The 26,383-nt window shown below is 26.9% G+C and overlaps 1 protein-coding gene across 1 annotated transcript in view; it reads right to left on the bottom strand.

The window, feature by feature from the left end:
- LOC111618329 (neurofibromin-like) overlaps nt 1-26,383 on the bottom strand; it is a 179,304-nt gene that overhangs the window by 51,925 nt on the left and 100,996 nt on the right. The window contains exons 26-32 of the mRNA XM_023359826.1: nt 23,561-23,644; nt 22,385-22,557; nt 22,215-22,307; nt 18,720-18,850; nt 15,158-15,332; nt 9,478-9,717; nt 7,712-7,879 (exon numbers count right to left, since the gene is read on the bottom strand). Coding sequence (XP_023215594.1) covers nt 7,712-7,879; nt 9,478-9,717; nt 15,158-15,332; nt 18,720-18,850; nt 22,215-22,307; nt 22,385-22,557; nt 23,561-23,644 — 1,064 coding nt within the window. The remainder of the gene's footprint in view (nt 1-7,711; nt 7,880-9,477; nt 9,718-15,157; nt 15,333-18,719; nt 18,851-22,214; nt 22,308-22,384; nt 22,558-23,560; nt 23,645-26,383) is intronic.

The following is a 26,383-nucleotide window of genomic DNA, read 5'->3' as shown; positions in this document are numbered from 1 at the left end:
TTATATAATAATAGACATCTCCAGTCCAAACACTCATAACAAGATAAAGGCTCACACTGAAGAAATCAACAAGTACACTCCAACCATCCAAGAAATAAGGAAGCTATGGTGGATAAATAGGGTATTTATTATACCTGTTGTCCTCTTCCACTAGTGTCATGCCATATACACTACACAAAAGTCTAGAAATGTTAAACCTTAATAAAAATGTATACATGACACTACAGAAAGCTGCAATATTGCATATGTTACATTGTTAGAAAGTTTCTAGATGTAGACACATACACCAATAACACAGAAGTGTAATGATACAATTGTTTGGTTAGCTATACTTTGACTTTAGTCTAGAATAGCACTTCAGTTGAGCATGACATTTGTAACATAATACTAAAAACATTCATGTAATTTAAGCACAATCTTCATATCACATAACATTTTTGATAACAATTTTTTATCAAAAATGTTTTAATATTTTAATAAAATATAAAGGTAAACATTTTATTAAAGATATAAAAAAAACTTATTTAAAAAAAATTAAATTTTAGTTTGTTTTCAAGATTATAGATTTGCATGATTAAACACAGACAGACTACAGAACTAAAGTAGTATAGATAACCAAATTATTTACAAACGATGTAAATTTGCCAGATTTCTTACAGATTTTAGTAAAATTATATAACTGATTGAAATTACAAATTATAGTCTTTAAACTAGTTATATATGCACTTTAATTGTATCTGACTGTTTGCTTTGTTTCCATTTAAAAAGAATGTCATTTCCAAGATTAAATTCTATAAATGCAGGGCTCATGCTTACTTGCATTTTATGCTTAAATTGACAATTTTTGTTTGACTACCTATTTTTAACAATAAAACTGACTCACAGAAAGTTTCCAATATAATTGTTTCTACTATCATTTTTAACTTTGTTTTGATGATTTTTTAATCAGCATGACAAATAATTTTATCCCAATTTACTATTTTTAACTAGCCTAGTAAGTTTTGGCACAAGAAACTTTTCTCCATTAATTCACCATTATCATTTTACATTAATGTTACTTAATATCAAAGTTATTGTTACAGAAATGAGTAACAAGTCATTCCACAATGTTTATAGGGTGTGTTATTTATTAATAATTATCTGACACATTTTGCAAACTAAAATTTTTAATTAGTTGAAATTGTTAATTATGAAAAACTTTTTAGAATCATTCAATTATTAAGATTTAAAATAAAACATTTTATTATACAAAAATAATTTATATCATTAATTTATCTGCAACCATAAAACTGTATGACTTCCATACAGTTGAAAAGGCAGAAAGAAGTTATTTACAGATGTTTGTGAAATGCCATCATTAGGATGTAAAACAACGTCTTATGAAGCCAGAAAATTTAACCTTGAATAAAAATACAAAAAAGCAGTTATTCTTAATTATTATGCATTAATGTATCATATATTCTGTTACAAAGTTATAAATTTATTAAATTTATCTTTTAATACATGCTAGCAGTTTAAGAAAGAGAATAATTTTGTATAGCCAATTTCTTTTTTAAACTATAACAAAATAATAAATCAGATTAACATGATCAAACAAATAGTTGAACATGGTTCCTACACAAAATTTTGTTTTAAATTCCATGACTTTCCCTGAATTCTCCTGACCAACTTTGTACAAATTCCCTGACCCTCATGTTCCTTACAGTATGGCACATTGACCAAATAAAACAGCAGTTGACTTACTATACATTAATTTATCCCTTAATAAATTTTCTGAACTTATAAAATATTAATAAATTGGAAAAAAAAATCAGAAAGTGGTTTGTTATGCAATCAAAATTTAAAATAAAAACAATAATTTTAATTTAAATGGTATCATTTATCATTTTTTGTACTTCATAAATTTTTAGGGAAATTTTGGGTCCTAAAAATATTCTTCACACCTTTTCATAAGTTGCATTGAACCATATTACTTCTTGCTGCATGCAGATGTCATACTTAGTCAACCATATTGTCAGCAAGAAAAATGAAGGCAGCCAAGGATGCAAATATCATGACTTTTTGGACAAATTTCCCAACTTTCCATGATTTTTTCCAAACACTAATGAAAATCCCTGACTTTCCAGGTGAGTAGGAATCCAGCTGATAAAAGGCTGATTATAACAAAATATGGAATAAATATGTAACTAGCGATTGCATTACCAGTAACAGGTTTACCGGTAAATTAGAAAAATTATACTCTGATAAATTTATCGGTAATTAATTTTTTTACTGGAATTTCAGTTAAAAAAAAACATCTTAACACATTAACAATTGCCTGACAGGCATGCGGCTGTACTAGTTAATCAAATAATGAACCGCCCAACGGCTGGACATTGCTATAACCAATGTATTTTTACTCAAGGTTAAATTTTCTGGCTTCATAAGACGTTGTTTTACATCCTAATGATGGCATTTCACAAACATCTGTAAAGTTGGTTTGGATGCTGGTCATCCTAGGGGGTCATGAAGTGGTTTAATGGCCGGTGGAGATAGCATTTTTTTTAATAAACTATTTTACATTTGATAGTTTTTTTAAAATAGTAAACAGTTAAGAAAAAAAGAAGAAACATATCAAAGACTAGTTTAATTCTTTCATTTCATTAAAGTAATATAGCAAAAGAAAATATAGGAAGTATGTAATTTGACACCCTTATTGTTGTGAGAGTAGCCAAGGGTATAAGTAAATTACCTATATCACTTACTGGCGCACGATCGTGTGATCGGCTCTCTAAACTTTTTATAGGAGGGCGATAATAAAAATGATCTGAACGGCGAAGTTCAGATGCTCGTCAGGATTCCTTGACACCAGTTAATCAAACTTATTATACGCGGATTAACACGCGTTTACGATCTGATTCGGAATAAATTGAGGAGACATTCTTATAAAATAAAACAAGAGTAAATTTAATAAATCTCAAACAAACGAATACAAAAAATTGATTACATCCATTTAGCGACAAACTAGAGGCTACGACCTTTTCTATGCTAATGCGCGATCGAGAGAGAGAGCTCACAAAATGATTCTAAACATACGACCTGTTTAGTTGTCGTCGTCTTCGTTTCTGCAGGTAAAGGACACCTTGTAGATAGAGTTCATATTACTTTCATATGGGAGATCAATTCGTGCACAAAATATAAAAATATCACTTTTACGTGTAGACTCGGGACTTAGTCTCTCAGACTCCGTTAAGGGCGTTGGCCATCAGGAGGGAAACGTATGTGGAGTTTGTATGCTTCGGATCTGTCGAAGAACTCCTCGAATTTGGACTAAATTCCCTTATATCTCCTGAATTTCGACCAATCATCGGCCAGAAACTCTTTCGTGAAAACGGACGAAAGGGGGATGAAGGAGGGGTAACCATTTCCCATCTGAGCGAGATTTTTAACCAGATACGGAAAAAACAGAGGATGTTCTCTTCTGTGAAAGGAAATAACATCTGCTATCTGGTTTTTCCCACGTCTAAAACACCAGTTTTTTTCACCAAAACGAAGTAATATTTTGTGTCGATATTTAAACATTATCAATAAAAATTCATAAATTAGACCCAGGGCCTTTCGGGTCTCACATTGTTTATTGCCTCACACATGTTCTTTAACCTGCAAATGTCTTGACATATGCTTTAAAAACATGTAATTAGATGAGCAGATCTAATTACAGTGAATTGTAAAATAAATAGGGTCTCTTGTTAAGACCTTTCTCTCTCTAGGCCTTCCGACTTGCTAGTCAATGTTCTTTTTTTTTTTTTTTAACTTCACCTTACTAACTGTTATATAACCACTCTTCTATTTAAAATTTAAAAAATATTAAATATCTATTTTTTAATTCAGGCCCCTAAATAGACAAAGTATCATATTACAGGAGGCAGTAAACATGTTAATTAATTTGACATTTATTTTCATAAAATTTCCACTGAAAATATCCACGGGAAGCAGATTTCTTTTTGTCTCCTCCCATACCATAGAGAGAAAACAGTGCAGGATTTGTAACTTAAATTACAAATGGATCATTCCCATTTGTAATTTAAGTTATTAAAAGGAATTTTCTAGTTTTTTTTTTATAACTTGATTCCCTGTATTATACTCCAAAATCAAGACCCATTTTTGGAGTACAGTATAATACAGGAAAATAACCCAGAAAAATTGAACAAATATAACTCATACAAAATATCCAATAATGTTAACAAAAATATAATTTTGAATAGGATTGTAGAAATAATCAAACACTTATTGGAAAATGAAAAAGAATCATGACTTGCAGATGTCACTGAAATTAGTTCAGACTCAGATTCTAGTGAGAGGTGTTCATTGCTTACCTAACCAACTTCTCACATTGACACAATAACAAAGTGTACAATAGAAAAGTCAAATTTAACAATAAATGAGAAATTAAACTTATTCATTAAACATAAAATGAGTGTAGACACTAATAACAGTAATATAAGTTTAAAAGTGCAAAAGATATACAGTAGAGCTTCAATTATCCAAATCAATTGGGGACTGGGGTTGTTCAAAATCGATTTTTCGGATAACCAATTATGTATGAAAAAATACATTATTAATATAATATATTAATATATCCAATGTTTAAATTTTTCAACATTGCATGTCGCTTTGCGTTAAATTTTTGTTGATGTTAAGCCTAACAAAAATTTTTATAATAATAATCGTGGATATTGTATCGTTAAAAATTATTTCTTTATTTTGTACAGACAAAATAAATATATTGAAAAATATAAAAACAAAAAAAAATTATACTTTAGACGTTAATCTAGTATCAAAAACGTTCGATTCAGCACAACACAGTTTGACTGGAATGTTTTTGGTTAACCAATGTTTCAGTTGATTGGCATTTGGATAATTGATGCTCTACTGTAGTTAAGAAAGAAATTAATTTTTTCATACAGCAAAAAATATAAGGAATGTATCTTAAGTTTCAATGCTCTAATGACAGTATGTCCAACTAGTATTGATTCCAAGAGAGCTTTTTCTAATGCAGCTGCCATTTGTACAAAAATTAGATCTAGATTAGATGACGAAAGCCTAAATGTATTATGTTTTTTAAGAGCCTACTTTCAAAATAAAGAAAAGCATAATTAATTATCAGCATTATTTCAATGTCTGTTATGTTATAATAATCGCTATTACAAGAATGTTGTTTGTCTAAATTGATAGAAAACTTGAAAATAAACGGTTGTCCAATAATTCTGTCAGTAATTCAGTTTTGTTTTAAATCATTTGTTAATATGAATTTACCGATAAACTGGTAATCCCAAATATAATTACCAAATTATCGGTAATGTAATACCTGGTAACTTTGCAATCACTACATGTAACTAAAGCTTTAAAAATTTCAAACCTTCTATATAAAACATTTATATACAATAAAACAGGCATTGAACATCTTGATTAGTAATAATAAAATTTAACGATTCAAATTAAGTTTTATGCTGAATAAAATTTTTTAATGAATTTTTAATTTTATCAATAATTTTAATAAATAAATATTTTTAAAAATACTAATGAAAATATTCTATGACAGAGCCATAATCACAGATAAAACAACTCATCACAATAGACCTGACATCATTTTCATTGACAAATGCAATAACATCACTTATATAATAGACGTCTCTGAAAATTAAGATATAGAACTTAGCTATCAATTTAAACTGCAATTTCGGTTTGTTTATTACATATATTACCGCTAAATCGGTCCCCTCTGTTTACATAGCTATAAATAACTGTAGCACGTGTTCAAACAGTCATTCAAGGACACTAGCTAAGGCAAGAATTGTGACAAACGATTACTGACGCGCAAAGCGATGCGTGACGCGAGTGGTGCGCGCGTGACGCGCGTCAAATTTTTTGTACATAGTAATAGTACCGTTAAATCGGCCCTTTTTTTGCCCAGATTATAATGCAAAGGCATTTGTTTACTTTGAAACAAAACAAATGCACGTGTTTTACGACCAGGGGTTAAAAGTTCACAATTACTTCCTGACTCAGCAGGAGAATGGTGGGGTTGGGGTAACTAGGTCAGGTTAATTAGTTTTAAACGTATTTCTGCTTCGAGAAGTGAATATTAGACATTATATATATATGTTTTAAACGAATATTACAATATTCAAATATAATTAGCAATGATGAGTTTTTTCCAGCGAATAGACAACATCCGGAAGTACTTCCTGAAGAATGCAAACACTTGGTGTCTGCTTTTTTTTTTGTTTTTATCTTTCTACAACGATTTTTCTATACAGTTCGTTGAATATTCTCTAGCAGTTAGCTAGAGAATATTCAACGATAGAAACAGCTATTTTTAAAGCCATTATGTCTCTAATTACTGTAATGTGAGGGGAATGGATGAGTCATCTGTAGGTTGAAGTTAAAACAAGTTTCCTCTCAGATAATGCATACTATATATTATTTTTATATTATTTCAACTAATTTTACAATATTTGACTGTAATTCGCAATTTTGCATGCGTTTATTTACATATTTTCTCATATTATGTAATGTTAAGAGTTGAATTTCCTGGAAAAATTTTCGAGTAATCTTCTGGTCTAAGTAAAGTCAAATAACATGAAAAGTAGTAAAATTACAGATATAACATCAAGAAAATAGCTATTTCTCAACGTTTGTTTACGTTCTAACTCTGAACACGTGATTTTGGAAGTCATTGGTTCTTCGCGGGAAAATCCTGAATAGGCGGTTCTGAGAAAACACTCATTGGTTAATATTAATTCAGTCATAATAAAATTAACTAATTATAGCATAAAAGGCGTCTAAACAAGAAATTTATAGCCAATTAACGGCAAGAAGGTTTCCCATAGACATACTATAGGAAGGTGAAGTTTCCCGGGAATATTTATGACGAGATGAACTGATTTGTCGATGTTACAGTCAGACAACCTAAAAAAAAGCCAATCCAAGTAATTATATTCACAACATTTATTAAATTTTAAATATTTTAAAATAAAAAAAAATAAGTATCGCTTATCACACCGGGAAGCCGACGCCATGACAGTACGTGTAACTTGACACACCCCGGTCATAAACCAATCTTTGAACGTAAACATCGGGGGTTCTATTGAAGCTAGAATGACGCGGTTTGTTTTGTTATACGTAGAAACACTTCAACTTTGTAACTGCTGTGTTAAACAATACGATTTTTTAAATTTAATTTTTTAAAATGAAAATACCTAAAACTTTTCTCTTTTTAAAATTTTTTTTTCGTAAATAATTAAAACAAATACGATAATCAGTGAGAATGAAGTGTTTATAGACAAAATAAAAAACAGCGCGTCTCTAGCGCAAAAATTAAAAAAAATATAGCAGTTTTAAAATATTTTACAAAAAATATCGACGAGGAGACTTGTAATTTTAAAAAAAATTCAGGATACAACCGGTTAATACACAATTCATCTGTAAAATAATGTATTAATTACTGAATAACTGAATAGCTTTTTCAAGCTAATTTGTTTATTTCTAAAAACATTAAATTAAGAAATATTTAAAAAGATTCTACAGAACTTAGAAAATAAATCTAAAATAGAGAATTTTGTATTTCAAAACTAACAAAACATATTTTATACAGTAACATATACAAACTCAGAATGCTAAAAGATGCAATGTATTATCATTATAACTATAATAATCTCTTCTTACTTACTTATATCTACGTGCTATATAATAAAATACTGGATTTCCAAGTTTTGATGTCCCAGCTTGATAAAAAATGTTTAAAGATTTAATTGATTTAAATTCATCTTTTTCATGCATATTATGTTTTGACATAATTTCTTCAAATTTTGTACTTGTCATATCCATAGTACTCCATCTGAAAAAATTCAAAAAATTACAGTTTAAATACATTAAATGAATTTACATTTTATTTTCATAAATAAAATAGATAACCTTATAATAAAATTGCCTTGATACATATTTTTTATAATTAATAAATGTAAAGAATATCTTTCTTTATCTGTATGAAATTATAAAAGATTATTTGTTTGTTTTATTAAGTTATAGCAATGCAACACTTTGGTGATATGCCTAAGGGGAGATGCCTTCCGAGAGGTCTTTTAAGGGACCCTATTCAGGCATTAGAGTCGTGTTGTAAACCTGGAAAACTCCATGTGGCCAGTCCGTCCTGGCAAGGCGCAAACTCACAACCAAACTCCCAGTGTTCAGGGAATGAAACTGCTTGGCCACTAGTGGGCCTTATAAAAGACTGATTATTGTATTATTTTATTTTTAATGTAAGCAAATGCCTATTCGTTAGGTGCGTAGAGATCCCACTGTATAGGTCTTTATCATTTATTATCCTTTCGCTAATCCCAGACGAAATACAATGATGTGCCATTTGTTTATTTTTGAAATTTATATTTGCCATTTATTTTTGTTTCGAAAATGAAATGGAAACCTCTTCAAATTATCCAAAAATAAAGATTTATCGATATGCCAACATTTTAATTTCTATTTGAGTCAGTTTGTAAAATATATCCATAAATATTGTTTATACAATGTAAATAGATGTATATTTATAAATCTACAACAATTCTAACCCGAAAATNATTTAAATGTTTTGAATATTAAATTTACTTCTGTTGCAGGGCATAAAGAAAATGCTCACTTAAATATTTAGAAAGGAATACTATATGCTTAGGGATCAAAATATTATTATGTATCTATAGCAAACTAAAATATATTTTGAGTTTAGATACAAACTGTTATTGTTTGAAAGTTAACTTGAATAAAATGTTACAAACTAATTAGGACAAACACACACATATTTTTAAATGTACTTATTATGATAAAATTGCTTAATCAGGTAACTAAAAAATTAGCTAAATTTATCCAAATCAAACTATTAGTCAGCTTGACTATTCAGATAATCTTTTTGGTCTAATGTCATTTATTTGTGTTTCTAGATTCATTTCTTAGGCAGACTTATGATTGTTTTGATTTTATTTTCCTACAGTTAGGTTATGTTAGATCACTAGAATATAAAGAAATGCATGTTTGAGTGTGTTGTATCTAATTCAATATATTTTGATAATGTGGGACTATTTAAGATTTTTCTTATTTTTGTAAGTTTTGTTATTTATTTTGATTTTATTTCAGATATTTATAGTGCTTCTTAAAACAAAAATAAATGTTTATTAATTAAATTTGCATCTGTCATTTTATTGATGATGATTATTGTATCTACATTTTCATCAGCAATTTTTGTTAGTAAGAGTCTGTGATCCTTTAGCATCATCCAATATTTGTGTTGGTGCATTTGTTCTTTACTTGTATGATGAACAAGTAAAAAAAAAACTGTTATTGGAACTCATACCATTAATGTACTTGAATATAAAATTCAGTCATATTTTATAAAAATAATAATATAAATAATAAAATTGTAATTATAATGTTTTTGGCTACACTTACTGGGAATCAACTGGTTTATGTTCAGGTGGGCCAAGATATGCAAGAAGTGTTGCCATTTTATCAAAAGGTCTACGTCCAACTGCTTTATGATCTCTGGAACTTGAAAGATAATCACCTATCTTCTCCTGATGATTCCATAGCAGACGATGAAGTGCATGAACGTTAGCATCACTAATAAATGACATACTATGGCTTGCTTGATCAACAGATTCACAATCTGAAGTAATCTGCATCACCCATCTTTAAGTAAAATGTATAAAAAAATTTAATTTAGCATTAGCATTTGAATTATCAAGAAATATTAATTTTTTCAAGTTTAAAAATTATACTTAAATAATTTATAATTTGAAAACAATAGATTAACAATGAAGTATTAAAAAAATTGTTTTTAAACAGGTAATAAACTATACTCTGTTAGCTGATAATTCTATCAATTATGAAATTCTAGATTCTAAAAAAAAAAAAAATTTTTACTATTAAATTATTGATCCAGGAACAGTCAAGAAAGAATGACAGCAATAGTCATTTTGTAAAATAAAGAGAATTATCATATACACAAAAATATTCCAATTATTTAAATTATAAAAACCAGCAATTGAGAAAAAAAAATCAAATCAGGAATAAAAAATATCTCTAGTTAGTGACAATTCATTACAGGACTTTTATTACAGTAAATATTTTATAAATAAATTTGATTATTTATCATTTATATATTTTTGTGTTAAATTGTTAAAACTGAATTAATTTTTTTCAGTATTAATATAATGACTTTCTTCATTATACATGTAATATAATTTTTTATATATATATACAAAAAATTGTTGTTAGAAAGTTAATTTGAAAAAATTTTATACACTATTGATACCAAAAATATTGTTAAAAAAACTGAAAAAAAGATTTTTTAAATTGTAGAGGGAGACACTCCACCATAAATAGATATTTTGTTTAGTTTTGAATTTAAAGTTGTTCCTTACTTTAATACTTTAATTTATATTTTTAAGAATATTACAAAACAACAGATAGATATGAATACTTTTTTAACCTGAGTAAAATTATTGGACTTTGGACTTTTATAGAAACATATACAGGTATATCTCACCTTACGTCAGTAATTGGTTCCAGGAGAGGCAAGAGTCAAAAAACAACGTAAGTCAAATTTACTTGTCATTAGGCTAAACCACAAATAACCATTCTCAGTTCCGTATTTTATTTATAAATGCATTTTTAATAATATATGGTTAATAAGAATCTATTTTAAGCTTACAAACAAATAAATTTTAGTTTTTAATATAGTGCAGAAAAAAGTAATCTAAATTAATGAATTCATGTACATACAGTATGTACATACTTGTAAATGTACATGTTTACAATTTGGCGATGTTTACAGTACATCTTTATTTGTGAATATGGTTTGCTCCAAGACATTATAAAATAAGATGATTTTGTAAGGTTAAATAACAAATATAGTTATTAAAATTATCTTGTGACAGTAGAAAATAAATTAATTTATATTAAATTTACCAATATCGAGTGGCTCTGACAACGACGCCAAACAGTAGATATTGGAGCTACTGTGGAAAACACCAATATTGAGCACTTAAAGACTGCTAAATAAGATGACAACACAGAAACATGGATGTTTTCATATTTCGTTCTCTAGGATTTATGATGGTTATATTAACATTTACTGTAAATGTATGTATTTTAATATAATTTTATGTGCTTTAACGCTTTTCTAATGATATTACGACTTGAATATTTGTGGCAAATGGACATAAAGTCGAATAAAATGACTTAAACTTTATTTTTATTTTTCCATATATTTATTGACAAATGACGTATAATCGAGAACGATGTAACTTGAGGTATACCTGTATATACACACAATATAACCTTCAAAGTGTTATATTTCTATATTCAAAAAATTATTACAGTATTATCTATTATTTATTGTGTATCCCTTCATTATTAATGAAACATAATTACCAGCAAAACATACTAATCTTATTGCACTTATTTTTGAAAATTATCACTAATGTTTTCAGTCCACTTCTAGAGCCATCTTCAGGAAGATTTTGAAAAAAAGATTCTTCCTGCTGTTAGTAGTGTTCTATTTGGCTCCAATGTATTCAAATTTCAAACGTTTCTTTTTATGAATTTATAAATATCTGTGCAGCTTTGGTTGTTATAGCACCAGGTAGTACATAGCCTGCCATGCCTTTGAGATCCATTTTTCATTTTTAAAATTAGTCACAAGGCTCTGGCATTTGCTTTAAAAATCTCTAATGCCTTCAAATTCCTAAGTTGGTTTCTATGATGGGTTTGTCATATTATGGCAGCCTGTTGTAGTTCTGATGTAATCCTGTTCTCACTGGCATACATAGCCATAGCTAGGGTGTCTCATTTCCCGGGAAATTTGCCTCCAGCAGGATTACAGTAAAAATAATTTCTTTTCCCTGGATCTCGGGATGAGATAGTAAAATAGAATTTCACATGAATAAAAAATATCATACAGGAATATAATAAATTTGAATAATTTAATTTATTTTCTAGTAAGTAACTAAAAGTGTAGGGCCAATCTCACCCATACAGATGCATTAGACTCAATTAATTTATGTTCTCCTATATTATAAGATGAAAGTAAAATAAAGTGTTTCATTGGGAGTTTTAATGAACATAATAATGATTATGAAAAAAATACTATTTTATTTCTAAAGATGAAATAAAAAATATACTTATTCCATAAATTTAATGAGAAAAAAGACAATTATTTTGAATTGAACAAAAGATACAACTTCTCCAAAATAAAATTATTTGCAGTTGAACATAAAAAATACTACTCAAAAAATTTATAAAAACAAAAATCTCTCTCAAAAAATAAAAAATAAAAAAACTTATAAATTTCCACTTATAAATTTATAAATAATTTATAATTTATAAATATTATAATTAAAATTTATAAATAAACTTATAAATTTGATCACTTAATCTAGTTCTCAATTTGGTCACAAAAAGACCTGCAACTGAAAATGCCAATGGTTTTATTTTATAAATTATATTAAAATAAATTGTTGTAAAATATGAGTAATTAAATAATAGAGAAATTTCAAATAATCACACTTACAGTTACAAATGATAAAGCTTACATTCCCATTTATATCCTAACAAATTCAACTTATAAATGCAAATTCAAAACTAAAGTGCGATGAGTGATATTTACTTTCAGTGAGTGCTCTGCTACTCAATGATGCGCAAATGCAATACATAGATATTACATGAACTAACAGGTAGAGACTTGTAAAACATAGGTACAGTAATAAATAATATGCAGCATGAAACCTCAAAATTTCTCTCTTAGGTGAGTCTTCAAAACGCAACTTTTCGTATAATAAATGATAGAAAGAAAATGACATGATAAATTATTATTGAAATGTGACATTTCCCGGGAAAATAAAATTTTCCGAGATTTTTCTCAAAGGGAATAAACGGCGAGAATCCTGGGAAAGAAACCCTAGCCATAGCCAAGGCATACATAGTATACATTTTTTTTCCTTCTTTTAGATATCTTTTGTGTTCAGGAAGACATTGCTTGAAAGATCTTGTAGACCCAATGTATACACGGTCTCTACTAAACCTGTTATCCTTGAGTGGAATTTTATAGTTCCCCAGTGTTCTTTTGATGTCTGCTTGATGCTTCTCATTCCTAAACATTTTAAATGTATCAGGCTTATGTCTGTAAGTGATTTCTGTATTAGTATATGCTTCCATTTCCCGATATAAAGACGTTCATTTGTTATAATAATAAGGTAGGGAGATATATCATTCTGTAGAATATTTTTATTGGAGTTCTATTCAATTCAAAAATCTGCCTGAAGACAGTCCTAGAAGTGGACTGAAAACATTAGTGATAATTTTCAAAAATAAGTGCAAAGTGCAATAAGGTTAGTACATTTTATTTATAATTAATGCTTTGTTTAGTGGATTGGTTTTTTTTTTCATAATTATCAATATAGTAGAACCTGCTAATTGTAATCACAGATATTACTATCAGTTTTCTAAATTAAAATGTCCCAAAACACATTTTTAAAAAATTTAAAAAATTAGAGTTTTAGTTATAGTTTTTATCTGAATATAAATTAGCATTTTTAAATCATCTTTTTACATTCTAACTTCAACACATGACTGATAATGTTAAATTATCACCAATCTCAACCAGTACTTTAAGCATTGCTTTAATTTGTTATTTGCACACAGTAGTTTAAATTGTTTGCATTTCTGACTTTAAATACACATTAACTGTTGTTAAAGATGGTACTAAAAAAAGCAAAAAACACTGAAATTATTGTTAATTAGTAATAATTATAATTAATGTATTAATTATAATTATTACTAATTATAATAATTATAATAATTCTTTTAACTGAACCTGACAATGCCCATAGTATATAGATAAAAATCTTTATTTAAGTAAAGAAATCTTAATTTTACTGGTTTTTGTGTGTTGCATAGCTCTGATTATAGTTCTAATCAGTTTCTTTGCATCTGACTTCATTAATTTATACAATTTTTAATTGTTTAAATGTGTTCTTTTAATGTAAGAATCAATCAAACCAGAAATTCTACTAATTGTAGTATTATTTAATTATCCTGCTTAATGTTATCATTGCCAGAATAAGTATGTCTCAAAGTGATTACAATAAGTGAATTAATTCTATTACAGTGGAACCTCAGTATACAACCTTAATCTATACCTGATGTTTAAACTTATACAGAATAGAACACCACCAAACAACCTTTCCTATAAGAAGAAATGTAAAAATGATTAATCCATTCTCATGTAAAAAAATGGCTGGCTTTAAACACCTCACTTTCCTGGCTAGTTCCTGTTTGATTTTTCATGAGATCAGCATATATCTTTTTAGCTTTCTTGCAAATAATTGCTTCTGATACGCTGCTGCCAGCACACTGTTTTTCAGTTATCCAAAGCAAAAGCAATTTCTCAACATGATCTAATGTCTTCAATCTCTGTTTAGAAATTAATTTAACCCCTTTCGCAACGTTAGCAGATTTAATAATGTCTTTATTTTTCACAATTGTCGATATTGTCATTCTCGGAATATCGTATGCAACAGTTAAATCTCGGGCACACATGCCACCTTCATATTTCTCAACAATCTCTTTTTTCACTTCCATTGTGATTCTAGTCATTTTTTTAGTTTTCTGTTGCTTTTCATTTGCCTTTTTGCAATTCATGATTAATAAAATAATAAAAGTTCACTTACAAATTAAAATCAAAAGAAATTTAACAAAGTTATAAACTGTGGCAGTGCCACAGTTTATAACTTGTTAAATTTCTTTTGATTTTAATTTGTAAATAAAGTTTAGTCTGGTCTAGTACACCGATAGTGCTATTTGTTCATAGATGGTGCGTATAATTGAATTAAGTTGTATACCGAACAAAAGTCGTATACCGAACAAAAGTCGTATACCGAGCAAAATTTGTTTCGTCCAAACAGGACATATTTCGAATCGGACATACTGTAAAGCAGAGGTACCACTGTATATTACTAATCATTATAATTTATGTAGCAATTATTTAATCAAAAAACAAACTGGTAAAAAATGTAAATGAAAAATATTTTAAAAAGACATTTTAATCAAATTCATTTGCTAACTATACCTTCGACCAGATTCAAAATTAGCACGAAGAAAATCATTAAAATGAAGCATATGCTGTTCTTTACTAAATTCTACATGATTTGCTATGTTCTGAAGGATTTTTGACATTAACATTAGACCTCGTTTTGATTTTGAAGATGGCTGCTTATCAACAATACCCATTTCATATGGAGAAACTATAAAAAGTATTGAAATGTGACATTTCCCGGGAAAATAAAATTTTCCGAGATTTTTCTCAAAGGGAATAAACGACGAGAATCCTGGGAAAGAAACCCTAGCCATAGCCAAGGCATACATAGTATACTTTTTTTTCCTTCTTTTAGATATCTTTTGTGTTCAGGAAGACATTGCTTGAAAGATCTTGTAGACCCAATGTATACACGGTCTCTACTAAACCTGTTATCCTTGAGTGGAATTTTATAGTTCCCCAGTGTTCTTTTGATGTCTGCTTGATGCTTCTCATTCCTAAACATTTTAAATGTATCAGGCTTATGTCTGTAAGTGATTTCTGTATTAGTATATGCTTCCATTTCCCGATATAAAGACGTTCATTTGTTATAATAATAAGGTAGGGAGATATATCATTCTGTAGAATATTTTTATTGGAGTTCTATTCAATTCAAAAATCTGCCTGAAGACAGTCCTAGAAGTGGACTGAAAACATTAGTGATAATTTTCAAAAATAAGTGCAAAGTGCAATAAGGTTAGTACATTTTATTTATAATTAATGCTTTGTTTAGTGGATTGGTTTTTTTTTTCATAATTATCAATATAGTAGAACCTGCTAATTGTAATCACAGATATTACTATCAGTTTTCTAAATTAAAATGTCCCAAAACACATTTTTAAAAAATTTAAAAAATTAGAGTTTTAGTTATAGTTTTTATCTGAATATAAATTAGCATTTTTAAATCATCTTTTTACATTCTAACTTCAACACATGACTGATAATGTTAAATTATCACCAATCTCAACCAGTACTTTAAGCATTGCTTTAATTTGTTATTTGCACACAGTAGTTTAAATTGTTTGCATTTCTGACTTTAAATACACATTAACNTACTTTTATCAAATAAAAAGACAGATTGCTGATTTTCAGCTGATAATTTTGAAAATTGTTTGAAATTTTCATAATTTTATAAAAAAGTAAACCACATAAAAGTAAAAATAATAACAGTTATTAAAGAAATTATTATGAAACTGAAAAATATTTCTACAATTAAATAGACTTATATACTTAACTGGAATTTATACTATATATAAAGTTTTTAATTAGCTTTTTAGACCTAACTTTATTGACAAGAATATGTTTTGTTTATAAAATCGTACTGCCTGCTGTGTTACCAGCTTAGAGGTATGAAGGAGTACATGTCAGGAGTTGCAATTTGACACAGAGTATTAGGTGCCCAAATCATGCGCACATAAAAAAAACCAGACTTATAGATACTCAGGGAACCTAGAACCGAGTCAAAATAAAAAGAAAATGGTGACTCTCTCTCTACAAACAAGCAAATTGAAGTCAGGTGGTGAGAGTACTACGCACAGTTGTTCTAGGAAGTGGACTCTGATCCTAGGACTGAACATGTAGTATTTTCTTTGACAAATAAAATTTGTAATCTAATTTTGTAAATTTGGGAGTGCTTCAAATATGACATTAAAACAGGGTTTTATGTTGTTACAAGTAGGTTTTTTAACATTAACTAGTATAGTAAAATCATGGAACCGATAAAAATTTGACATTATGTTAGGATTGTTGTTAAATCCGATGACGTTATAATCGGGTTAAACTGTATATTGTTTGTGAAAAATAAAAAAATAATTTCGGATGATACAATAGCCATGATTATTTTTTCAAAAACGAAAAATTTTCGTTATGCATTGACAAAAATTCAACCCAGGCCAACATGCAGAACATGCCAACAAGAGAGAAATTTCAAAATTGGATAAGTTAATTTCATCGAAAATGCATCGTGGAAAACCTCGTGGTCATGGCTGGCGAAGTTTGAACAATCGCGCCCAAAAGCAGTGATACCAAAGAAGATTGGAGGATGAGAATGAGATCCCCCTTGAGCGCCAAAGCGATTCTGCTTAGTAGTGAGTCTCCGAGACATAGTCTTGTCCCAAATACGGGTTTGCTGTTTTACTTGTTTTTTTAATTCAAGAAAAAATTTCTGTGTTTTGAATGAAACAGCTCAACTTGTATAAAATTTGTATAGTTAAACAATATACAAATGTAAAATAATTTTGTTCAATACATTTCTTCTTTTCATATGCCATTATTAGAAAAAAATAAAATAATGCTTATTTCTTATGATATAAAAAACAACTAATTATTTTTACATCTTCATTTTTCAAATAATAAATCTTATATCATGCAAAAAAATTTTCACATTTTCAATGTTTTATTTGGCCTTGACATTTATGGATAAAAGCATATCAGTTCCTCTGATATAAATGCTTCAACATTATTATGAATTGCATAAATACTATTCATAGTCATCTCCTGTTTTCTGAACAACAGTCTTTTATGGATAATTTAGAAAACAAGCAAAACACTGTAGGATGACCTTAATGTAATCAAAATGTTATATAAGAAGGAAATAATCTTTCTGCACTCAAAGCAACATTTGTATTCTTCTTTCTAAGCCATTTGATTACTTGCTATGAAACTCAGCAGTTGCATTAAAATGTACTCCTAAATTACATTACACATGCCATACCAAAAAATTCACTGGATTTCCATATATAAATTAATTTCTGTCTACAATATTAGTGTGTTTAAGGGAGCATGATTTTGTTCATCCACTTTGAAACTTAATAACTCCTGTGCCTTTTGTCGAAAATTTCTGAATTTCATAGGAAGGTTTGTGTATTAGGGGATTGATGCTATTAAATTTTGGTGATTAAAAGTTAAGGTGTGGGGATATAGATGGGGTTGGGTGTCATGTCTCAAGTACGGTTGGATTTAATGAAGATTTTACTCATGATCAGCATTTACAATTTTTTTTAATAAAACTCTTCCTTACCCCAAAAAATAAGCTTTTTGCCATTTTATACTAATTAATTATATAAAAAGTTTTTAAAATAAAATATAACAGATGGTGCAACATGCAGTTTTAATTGTTGTTGCCAAGAAAATTACACAACTTATTGCTGGATTTTTTTGCAAACAGATTATAAGTCTTGTTTTTTTAATGAAACATTATAAAATTAAATAAAACTTGCTATTTATGAATTATGAAAATAATTTAATTTAAATTTTCACAATAAAATATTTCAGATAATAAATCTTATATTACGCAAATATTGTTTTTAATTAAAATATATCTTAATATTACAAATTTCTTAAAGATTTATATAAATAGACAATATATTTGACAACTTTATAAAGTAAATATCACATTACTAAAATTTAAGACTCTTTAATTATCTAGTATTAAAGTGCTAGAAACTAAGTGCTAATTTAGAAATTAAACAACATACTAATTTAATTAATTAATGTTAGTAAAATAACCTATTACTTTCAATATAATAATAATTTTATATATACATCATCATCTTACCTATTGCAGGATTAATGAATCTTAAAAAAATTACTGTTCCTACAGCACTTATATGTTGTGGAAAATTAGGGAATCTTTTATTTAATACTTGATACAAGCAATGACACATACTACGAAGCTGAGGTGGAAATCTAGAGTAAAAATAAAAATATATAAATAAATTTAATGTTATAATGTGATAAACAATTAATATTTTTGAATGATGTTGAATAATATGTTACAAAAAGAAAATTACATAAAAGATAAACATTATTTTAATAATGAAAATAAATGCTTATAATTTACTAAAGTGAAATTATTAGTAAAACATAAATAAGATTTTCAATCAAGAAGACAACATTTTAACCGCTTACAAGAGAACTAAAAAAAAAATTCATTAATTAATAGGACTTCTGAACAATATTCATCTTTCACTTTACATAATATTGTTACAAAAAACATAAGCATGATTTGAAGTACTTTGAAAATCTTAGAAGCATATCTGGGCTCCTAAGGTGAAAGTTTAGGGGGTCAGATTGGAAACACAGGATACAGGAGGATACAGGTCTAAAATCTCAAAATCCTATTTAATACCCAATTCTTCGAGCTTCTCTTATTAAATGAATATTCAGCCATCAAAAATCTGTTTTGCAGATATATTTATAAAATTACTAAAAAGTAAGTTTTTGGTTAAGATAGATTATATAACTGAAAAACTAGTTAATGTACACAATACTGTATATTTAAAGATTTGCTAATGAGACTTTTTAAATTCAAATAATTCAAATTATGTAAAAAAATATCTTTAGTAAATCTGAATTGAACTTTTCAGTCAGAAAAATAAATTTGTTTTTGTTTATGATTATTACTAATTTCTCTTAGTGGATATTTATATCCATGTTTAATATCTTTTTATTTACTAATAAGATATTAAATATGGATATTATATTTACAAAGAGAAATCAGTAAAAGTGAAGTATTTTGGTGACTTATTGGAACCTATAAGACTTCTTTTTTTAATGTAAAATAATTGTATGTTAACCTTATTTGGTGTTTAATTAACAAAGATTACTCAGTTCCTGGTTCTTTAATTGATTCAAAAGTAATATTGATATATTGATACTTTTAGAGTATCAGTACATAAAAAATTAGTGCTTTTTCTGCTTGTATTGATACCCTAAAGCAGTGATGCACAACCTTTCAGTACCCAAGGACTACTCTCACTTGAACCAAAAGGCAGACAAGCCACAAGGTAGTTTTATTCTCTTACTAAGGAGTACCCTCCTTAGTAACAATTTGCACATTTAACAATTTAAAACAATTTGCAGTTTATTTGAGGGAAGATGATCCTTAAAACTAACTATAATATTAATTGAGGAGCTTGGTGGAAAAACAGTGCATTCTGCTAAACTACAAAGAAATGAGTTATTAACAAATTTGAATTTGTGCATCATTGATCTAAATTCAAAGAAACTTTCATCATTCAGTTGTATGTCAGTCCCAGAGACATCTACATTAATAAAATGTTGCATATTGAAGTGAATTAAAACACAAATCATCTTGTTTCTTGAAATCTTTCTAATGTGGAATATATTGGTTTTCCACCAAGCTCCTCAATTATTTCTTATTTCTATTAATATTAATATAATTTGGCAATATCATATATGTGGCAAATATTGCACCCTATAATAACACAACATTAAAAACAAATATCATCATCCATCAAACTAAAAATGCCACACTTGAAAAAATGTTTTGAAGTTACAGACACTTGTAATAAAATATACTTATTGGAAGAACTATCTTCATTATAAAAAAATAAATGTAAATAAGTTACTGATAGTAACTTGTTTATATTTCCTACTCTACACTGATAAATCTTATTATTTATATAACTACTGTAAACTGGTAAGCCTTACTATAGTTTATTTTAATAATCCTAATGAGAAAATTAACATTTTTTTTGGTCAATCTTTTGATATTAGGTTTGATAATGTACACAGTAATCTGCAAGTTTCCCTCCAAAAGTTCACCAGTTAGATAGGAATGACTTTTTGTTTTAATCAAATAGTTAATAAATGACTAACTTTAAAACACATTGACTTTACAACAAAATGACTGATAAAAAATTGTGATATTGCCAATGTGCTTTGAATTTATGCCCTGTATTGAATTTCAAATTTTGGCTTCTCTGGACCCAAAAAATTTGAAATTAGTTAGTTTAGGCTGAATCCATTGGTTTCTCTGAATGAATCTGTAATATCTGATGCTTATCAATCCATTTTGGACAATTCTGCACTACCGACATTATTGCAACAGTTTGGAATAGGGGCTTAGCTCTTTCGACATAACACAACTTGTGTGTTATACTGAAAAATCAAAGTACATAGCTCTGTGGTTTCAAAAGAATGACATGGAAGAACTTATCTGGTTAACTGAAAGCCTGACCTCAACCCCATAGAATATTTATGAGATGAACTGGAGCAATGACTATGTACCAGACCAACCTTGCCAACAAGCACACATCAGTTGTTCCAGATGCTATAGGAATAATGGCAAAAAATTCAATCAAAAGTATATCAAAACTTACAAGAAAACTGTCGGAGTGTCTTCTAATAAATTTTAATAAAATTTAGTTAATAATTTCGTTAAAAGTATATAAACTCTATTTTAAATTTGTAGCATTCACTAAAAGTGTTGATCAAAGTTATTAGCAATCAAATGTTGCACTACTTTATACTAGTTTAGCACAATTATGCAAATTTTTAGAAGTGAAAGGGTTGCGGAGGAAGACGGCGATATTACATATAGAATAAATTCTGGAATTTTCAAAAATGGTTGAAGAATTAATAAAATTTAGTTAATAATTATGTTAAAAGTATACAAAATTTTATTAATTATTCAACCATTTTTTAAAATTCCAGAATTTATTTTATATGTAATATCGCAGTCTTCCTCCGCGACCCTTTCACTTCTAAAAATTTGCGTAATTGTGCTAAACTACTATAAAGTAGTGCAAAATTTGATTGCTAATAACTCTGATCAACACTTTTAGTGAATGCTACAAATTTAAAATAGAGTTTGTACACTTTTAACGTAGTTATTAACTAAATTTTATTAAAATTTATTAGAAGACACTCTGACAGTTCCCTTGTTAGTAGGAAATCTATCCTGAAGGGTCAGTGCTGTAATACCAGTAAAAGAAGGATCTCTGGAGTAATAGCAGCAAAAGGAGAATTATGTATTCTTTATCAGCAACAGCTTATGCAACAGCAGGAAGAACCTATAAGCATCTTGATACTTTTGACAAGTGTACTGCTGATGTACAAAAATTAATGATAAATCAAATGTTTGAAAGTAAGGAAAATAAGTTTTAATTCCAGAAGAAAAAGTTAGGACACGAATTAAAATAAATAATTATTTTAGTACAAAAAACAATTTATTTTCATTAAAACATTGCAAAGTTAATTTAATATAAAATTCATATTAAAACATAATTTCAAAATAAAAACTAACTTATCTGCTGAAGAAACAATTGCATTAAAAACTTTTTGAGTGAGAGAGAGTAGATTTCGGCGATTTTCTTCAACATCTTCACCTGTTTCCAACCTATACTCATTATATATTTTAATATATAAGTAATTAAAAATCAAATATTTATTTTTATTTCATAAAATGAAAAATACCTTGCTGAATCTACTTCATAACTTATATTTGGCTGTTCTAACAAAGGTCTGATAAGTGGTTCTAATAAACTATGTAAATAACTAGCTCCATATATTTTAAAACAGAAGGCCATTATTTTACTACCAAGACTGTTACCACGAAACAATGTTTGCATACAGTCAGAAACTTCAACCTGAAAATAATAATTTTATTTTTTTAAAAATAAAACTTTATAACTTATTTTAAGATTTAACTGGTTAAATAAACTAAAACAGTAAATAACTATACCTCTTTATAAAACATGTTCCATAATAATGGTGATAAAAGATGTTTAGCATCAAATAAGGTTACAAAAACTCTGGCTAGTTCATCCTATATAAAAATAAAATACACACATATATTAAGATGTAGATATATTTTAACTAAAATTTATGGTTTTTATTTACAGATTGTGATATATGTATTAAATATATACTTATGTGCACTAATAAAATAAAATTCTTATTTTCTTTACTAATACATTTGAAATATCAAACTGAAATATTAAAAACAATTTTAAAACAAAGATAGAATTATTTTGAATGTACTTTAAAATTTTTTGAATCCTAAAAGCACATATAAATAAAAATATGTAAAACTGAATACAAATTAAGTTTTTGTTTTCTCATTTATACAATATTTAATTATCCAATATTGCCTAATTAAAACTTTTCACATTACAATGGAAGGAAATTCGAGTTAACAATCCATAATTTCTTTGTTTATCAAATGTTAATTTTTTTAATTTTCAAAGTCATACACATACATATTTAAAAATATCTATTAGTATAATGTATAATGTGTGATGAAATTTTAATAAGTAGATCTTTCTGTAAAATCATACTAATGCTTATCACAATATCTAAAAAAAAAAAAAAAAAAAAAAGANCTTGCTGAATCTACTTCATAACTTATATTTGGCTGTTCTAACAAAGGTCTGATAAGTGGTTCTAATAAACTATGTAAATAACTAGCTCCATATATTTTAAAACAGAAGGCCATTATTTTACTACCAAGACTGTTACCACGAAACAATGTTTGCATACAGTCAGAAACTTCAACCTGAAAATAATAATTTTATTTTTTTTAAAATAAAACTTTATAACTTATTTTAAGATTTAACTGGTTAAATAAACTAAAACAGTAAATAACTATACCTCTTTATAAAACATGTTCCATAATAATGGTGATAAAAGATGTTTAGCATCAAATAAGGTTACAAAAACTCTGGCTAGTTCATCCTATATAAAAATAAAATACACACATATATTAAGATGTAGATATATTTTAACTAAAATTTATGGTTTTTATTTACAGATTGTGATATATGTATTAAATATATACTTATGTGCACTAATAAAATAAAATTCTTATTTTCTTTACTAATACATTTGAAATATCAAACTGAAATATTAAAAACAATTTTAAAACAAAGATAGAATTATTTTGAATGTACTTTAAAATTTTTTGAATCCTAAAAGCACATATAAATAAAAATATGTAAAACTGAATACAAATTAAGTTTTTGTTTTCTCATTTATACAATATTTAATTATCCAATATTGCCTAATTAAAACTTTTCACATTACAATGGAAGGAAATTCGAGTTAACAATCCATAATTTCTTTGTTTATCAAATGTTAATTTTTTTAATTTTCAAAGTCATACACATACATATTTAAAAATATCTATTAGTATAATGTATAATGTGTGATGAAATTTTAATAAGTAGATCTTTCTGTAAAATCATACTAATGCTTATCACAATATCTAAAAAAAAAAAAAAAGAGAGAAAATTAGATATGTATTAATTCTGCTAATTAATATAAAGAAATATTTGACAAACTATCTAAAATTAATTTTGATTTTTCAAGTCTTTTTATATTACAGTAAAATCTGCTTATCATACACTCTGGAACTTGCCTATACTGATGACGATAATCAACTGATAATACTTACTTGTTAGCAGTGTAAGTAAATAAAACTACAATTAATACAAATTTTGATCTTATCAAATTTAGCATTAAAAATATACGTTAAAACAATTAATGAATGTGCTACTTATTGTATAAATTATAATGATTGTATTGGTTAATAATTTATCTAGTATAGTTTATCTGCTGCTTTTGTAGTAATGCCTTTACTAACAATTAGCATATAATTGAAGAAATACCAACAATTTAAACTAATGTATTTTAAGTAAATAATGATTAAACTGATCCGTGTTTAAAGCACCAGTGCTTTAAATATTAAACATGGATCAATTATGCATTATCAGTTATATGTTTAGGTTGATAGAACAAGGATTTTTTTTCTCCTAAGACAACAATAATTATAACCAATACTATTTACAATAAGTGAAATATTTTAACTTATATGTTTTGAGATATGCTAATTTTGATATTATTAAATAACTAATAATGATATTTTTGATTACACTAATTTTAATCTACCATATAAGTGTATTATATATCAATGATTTTTTATTGCTTACATTTAGCACATACAAAAATTATCAAAACTCAGACTATCTTTGTGTATTTCAAATAATTCACTGTTTATAAAGAACATTAAAATAAAGAATGCATTACATTATTCTGAATACAGAAATCATGGATTATTAATATAAATTTGTGGTGATTATTTCTTCATTCTCAATAAAATTTTCATATTTTTGTCAATTATAACTATAAAATTTTAATCAAACAATAATTAAGAATAGTTCTTACTTATCAGTTAAAGATTTGTAGTTTTTCTTTTAGGTTTCATTAAAAATTAAATCAAATTAAATTTTTATTTCTTAAAGAATTTAGAACATGTTTGGATAACTCAAATTTTAGATTCTAAGCATTCTAATAATTGATAATTGTTCTTGAATTACTAAAATATTAATGTTCTTAACTATTAAAATGACAAATGTAAGATGACAATTTATAAGATAAATAATCATTGAAAAATATTTTACTGATTATTTATGATAAGATTAATAAATATTTGAATAAAGTTACGTATGTTATAAAGAAAACTCAAATTATGTTTACTACTTATTAAAAGACATATATAAAAAATTTTGTAGTAGTTTACTTCTTAAAACAAAAACAGGTAATTATTAAACAAAGTAAAAACTTTATTCTTATGTAAATACTCATTTTTTTGCAATGGAAGGAAATTCGAGTTAACAATCCATAATTTCTTTGTTTATCAAATGTTAATTTTTTTAATTTTCAAAGTCATACACATACATATTTAAAAATATCTATTAGTATAATGTATAATGTGTGATGAAATTTTAATAAGTAGATCTTTCTGTAAAATCATACTAATGCTTATCACAATATCTAAAAAAAAAAAAAAAAAAAAAGAGAGAAAATTAGATATGTATTAATTCTGCTAATTAATATAAAGAAATATTTGACAAACTATCTAAAATTAATTTTGATTATTCAAGTCTTTTTATATTACAGTAAAATCTGCTTATCATACACTCTGGAACTTGCCTATACTGATGACGANTATTAATTCTGCTAATTAATATAAAGAAATATTTGACAAACTATCTAAAATTAATTTTGATTTTTCAAGTCTTTTTATATTACAGTAAAATCTGCTTATCATACACTCTGGAACTTGCCTATACTGATGACGATAATCAACTGATAATACTTACTTGTTAGCAGTGTAAGTAAATAAAACTACAATTAATACAAATTTTGATCTTATCAAATTTAGCATTAAAAATATACGTTAAAACAATTAATGAATGTGCTACTTATTGTATAAATTATAATGATTGTATTGGTTAATAATTTATCTAGTATAGTTTATCTGCTGCTTTTGTAGTAATGCCTTTACTAACAATTAGCATATAATTGAAGAAATACCAACAATTTAAACTAATGTATTTTAAGTAAATAATGATTAAACTGATCCGTGTTTAAAGCACCAGTGCTTTAAATATTAAACATGGATCAATTATGCAT

This window comes from Centruroides sculpturatus, unplaced genomic scaffold, assembly GCF_000671375.1.
Source record: "Centruroides sculpturatus isolate CEXI.00-Female unplaced genomic scaffold, Cexi_2.0 scaffold92, whole genome shotgun sequence".
In the NCBI taxonomy this organism is placed as follows: Eukaryota; Metazoa; Arthropoda; class Arachnida; order Scorpiones; family Buthidae; genus Centruroides; species Centruroides sculpturatus.
Note: the sequence above shows the minus strand (reverse complement) of the source record. Positions and strands in the feature narration are given on the sequence as shown.